The sequence below is a fragment of the Zingiber officinale genome, chromosome 5A (genome assembly GCF_018446385.1).
Source record: "Zingiber officinale cultivar Zhangliang chromosome 5A, Zo_v1.1, whole genome shotgun sequence".
Classification (NCBI taxonomy): domain Eukaryota; kingdom Viridiplantae; phylum Streptophyta; class Magnoliopsida; order Zingiberales; family Zingiberaceae; genus Zingiber; species Zingiber officinale.
This window is the reverse complement of record NC_055994.1, coordinates 125,899,063-125,902,544: the sequence shown is the minus strand read 5'-3', so window position 1 is coordinate 125,902,544 and position 3,482 is coordinate 125,899,063. Positions and strand designations below refer to the sequence as shown.

The following is a 3,482-nucleotide window of genomic DNA, read 5'->3' as shown; positions in this document are numbered from 1 at the left end:
CGCACGGGAAGAAGGTGGGCGACAACAGTATGAAGAAGGTGGCGCACGGGAGAAACGGTGCAAGGAGAAGTTTTTGGCGCAACGAGAAACGGCGCACGGGAGAAAGACAGGAGAAAACAAGAGTCGACAGATGGAAAAAAGGGTTTTAAGTTAAAAGAACAATTAAGTAATTTTAATTGTTCATGGTAAATTCCCTATCTAAATTTGACCATTTGAGGTCTAATTTACTGTTCACATTTTGAATGGAATTGGAATTGAATTTCATATCAAATCCATCTCAAAAATTCATTCCAAACTATGAAATTAAATTTTAATTATCATATGAATTCAATTCCATAGGATTCCAAATTGAATATAAATATTTATGTAGATCATATTCCTCATGCCATTGACCATTACGTATTGCCAAATAGGAGTTTGTGGATCTTCAGCTGTTATGAAGGTTAAAGATATGTCAATAAATGATAAAAAAAAATGTTTTACATTAGTTAGATGAATTTTCTTTTACAGCATTGAGTTTTTTTTTACTTAATCACACTCTTGTATGCCTTTTTTTTATATCAAATCATGTGCACATGTTGCGTTTTTCATTCAATCACATCTCTGTCATAATTTATTTTAAGATGATCTTTGATCTTTTACATAGCAATTCTTAAATTAATTTGCAATATAATTTTAAAATAAGATAATTTTTTAAAAAAATGCACAAATTCTACGTTCATTTATAAATTTTTATATGGTGAGAATTAACATCTTACAAGTCGTATTTGAATTTTGGAGACTTATAAATAAATTTACGAGTTTCTTGATAAGAACGTATGGTTAGGCTGTGCTTCAGTAAAAGAAATCTGGGCGAGGTGTATTTTTTCTTTAAAGTTTATAGTTATAAATAGTCTTTAAATTTAAAAAATTAATTCTATTCCTTAAATATTATTAAAAAACTAATATATAATATAATAATAAATAAATATTCAAATTTAATAACAAAAAATTATCCTAAATTATACATTTTAAATAAAAAATAAATAAATAACATAGAGATCACTTATTGTTTTTACAATAATAAATAGATGCCCTTCACAATTTATATATACTAAAAAATCGACGTCTAAAATAGTTATCCTGTTCAATCTCTAATTCCCCTTTTTTTTAAAAAAAATAATAATAATAAGACAGTAAAATCATACAGCATTCAAAAGAACAATAAATCCTATTAAAAATGAATATTCTAAAAGTCCACTTCTGAATTGTATATAAATTGTGTTTCAAATTTATATGAATTAGAGGGAGAAGGGTATCTCTCTAATATATCAAAAAAGGAAAATAAGAAGGAAAAAAATACCAAATGACTAAATATATAAATATGCATGTTGTCCAGCTTTGATGAGAAAAGAAGACGCAATCCATATAATTTATATGTATCAGTATTAATGATGAAGTATTAATGATGAAGTATTAATCTTACCATTTGATGCGCACCTACAAATATTTATTGATCAGTAATAATAATCGATGTAACTTATATTTAATAAAAATATTAAATAAAAAATACAAACATTTGTTTATAGAGTAGAAAAAAAATCCTCCAAAATAACTTCTCACACTATCCCCGTAACCAATAGGCATATAATAGATGAATTGAAGATGTATATAGGCCTGTATTGTATCACACAATACCACTAGAAGTTTAGATTCAGCACCCAGGTCAAGATTGTCTCCCTAATTGGTAGGCCTCAGGAGATTTTTGAAATGCTAATATATCAAGAATAAAACTGAAGTTGGAAATTTTGTTTATGAACATATAAAACTACAATCTGACAGGCCTATTCATCAATATGGTGATAGAAAATCCCGACCAATGTAAAACTACATCACAAGAATTAGAAAGGTCCAAGAGATTGAGATCTTAAGTAGAATGTTTAGTTGAATGGGAAAAAGTTGGACAACTTAGAAAAATGTGATACATGTTCAAAAACAACTTAGTCGGTACATGAAGCATTAACTCAAAGGACTTTTGCTAAACAAAGCAACAAAAAGTGAAAATGACAAAGTGCTCAAATATCATAGAGAACACATAATTGAACATACTAATTTCCGAGGAACATGACCTCCTAGGTATTTGTGGCTCTAGTATAAATCTGTTGGCTGGCATGAGCGGAAACCATCCTTATAGCACCCCTTGCCATCAGATCCTTGATGGCTCTCCTAGCTAACGATCCATTGATCTGAAAAGGAAAAGGGGAAAACAGAGTGAGCTTGTCATTGCTATAGCCATTTACAAAGAAACGTAATGCTTGAGGACTTGTGTGCCATAGGACGCCAAATTACAGTATTTAACAAAGAAAATGAAGATTGTTACAATCTTGATATGTGATAGCCACCGGCATGATGCATCTCAAAAAAGATGGCTATCACAAGTCAGTGCCTGTGATACTTGTTAGAGACTCTGATCAGTCAAAAGAAGCTACTGAAAAATATAAAGTAGAAAGTATGTGTTCATCTTCAAAGTACACGAACAAAAACAAGTGATATCGGTAAATTTTTAGTGTGAAGCGTTTATGCATGTGAAGAAGTTAAATGGATGTGCATAGCAAATCGAGTTTGTTAAAGCCTATACTACCATCTATGTTTCAGATCAGTCAGTTAATAAGAACTGAATTATATAATGTGATCTCAAAGATTATTTTTGATTAATTCAAAGTATGCCACCAATTGCTAAACACCAAGAGGCAATTGGTGAAGACATGGGCAAAGCATTTCTCCTAATCACTCAAAAATGTTTAGTGCTAAGTTTTGGTGAATAAGGCCTCCCACACTGTAAAAGATAATGTAGGTGCATGAGGTGATAATACTGCCAACTGAAATAAAAATTTGAAAAAGAGCAAAAAATTAACTTCAACAAACATCTACCGATACACATCACTGCATAAAATCGAGATCGTTTACCCGCAATCTCTCAGATAGCACAGAAGGGGTGATCTGCTTGTACTTGGGAACCTCAGAGAGCATCTTGTCATAGCTTGCCTGATCAAAAAGAACAGCGTTATTCACCTTCTCCTTCTGCTTTCCCTTGCTCCACTTCTGCGAGTCCAATACCAATTTACTTGAGCACCGTCACAACACAAATTACGAAGAAAACAGAAAAAAAAAAGGCATAAAATTACAAAAAATATCTTAACTTTGACCTAGAAATCATTCACTGACCTTCTTCTTCTGCTTTCCTCCGCCAGATTTCGCCGGCTTCGAGGACGGAGGTGGAGCCTTTTCCTTTTTGGGCGCCTGTCACAAGGATAATATAATCCATTAGCGAATCCGAACCTTGACGATACCGTAAAATTGAAGGAAAAATTCAGCATACCATTTGTTGTTCCGAGATCCAAACGATGAACTCGCAGAACCGAAGAAGAAAGCGGCGGCGCTTCAAAGAAGACAAATGGTGGTAATTATGAACGAGAAAATTTTATTAGGGTTTCGAATGGATC

At 32.1% G+C, this 3,482-nt stretch overlaps 1 protein-coding gene across 1 annotated transcript; it reads right to left on the bottom strand.

Annotated features, from left to right (window-relative positions):
* Positions 1-1,898: 1,898 nt before the first annotated feature.
* On the bottom strand, positions 1,899-3,482 carry LOC121983211 (40S ribosomal protein S25). The gene is made up of 4 exons (XM_042536165.1): positions 3,359-3,482; positions 3,205-3,279; positions 2,947-3,081; positions 1,899-2,225 (listed from the first exon to the last, which is right to left on the bottom strand). The coding sequence occupies exons 1-4, from the start codon at positions 3,359-3,361 to the stop codon at positions 2,112-2,114; spliced, it is 327 nt and encodes a 108-aa protein (XP_042392099.1). The 5' UTR covers positions 3,362-3,482; the 3' UTR covers positions 1,899-2,111.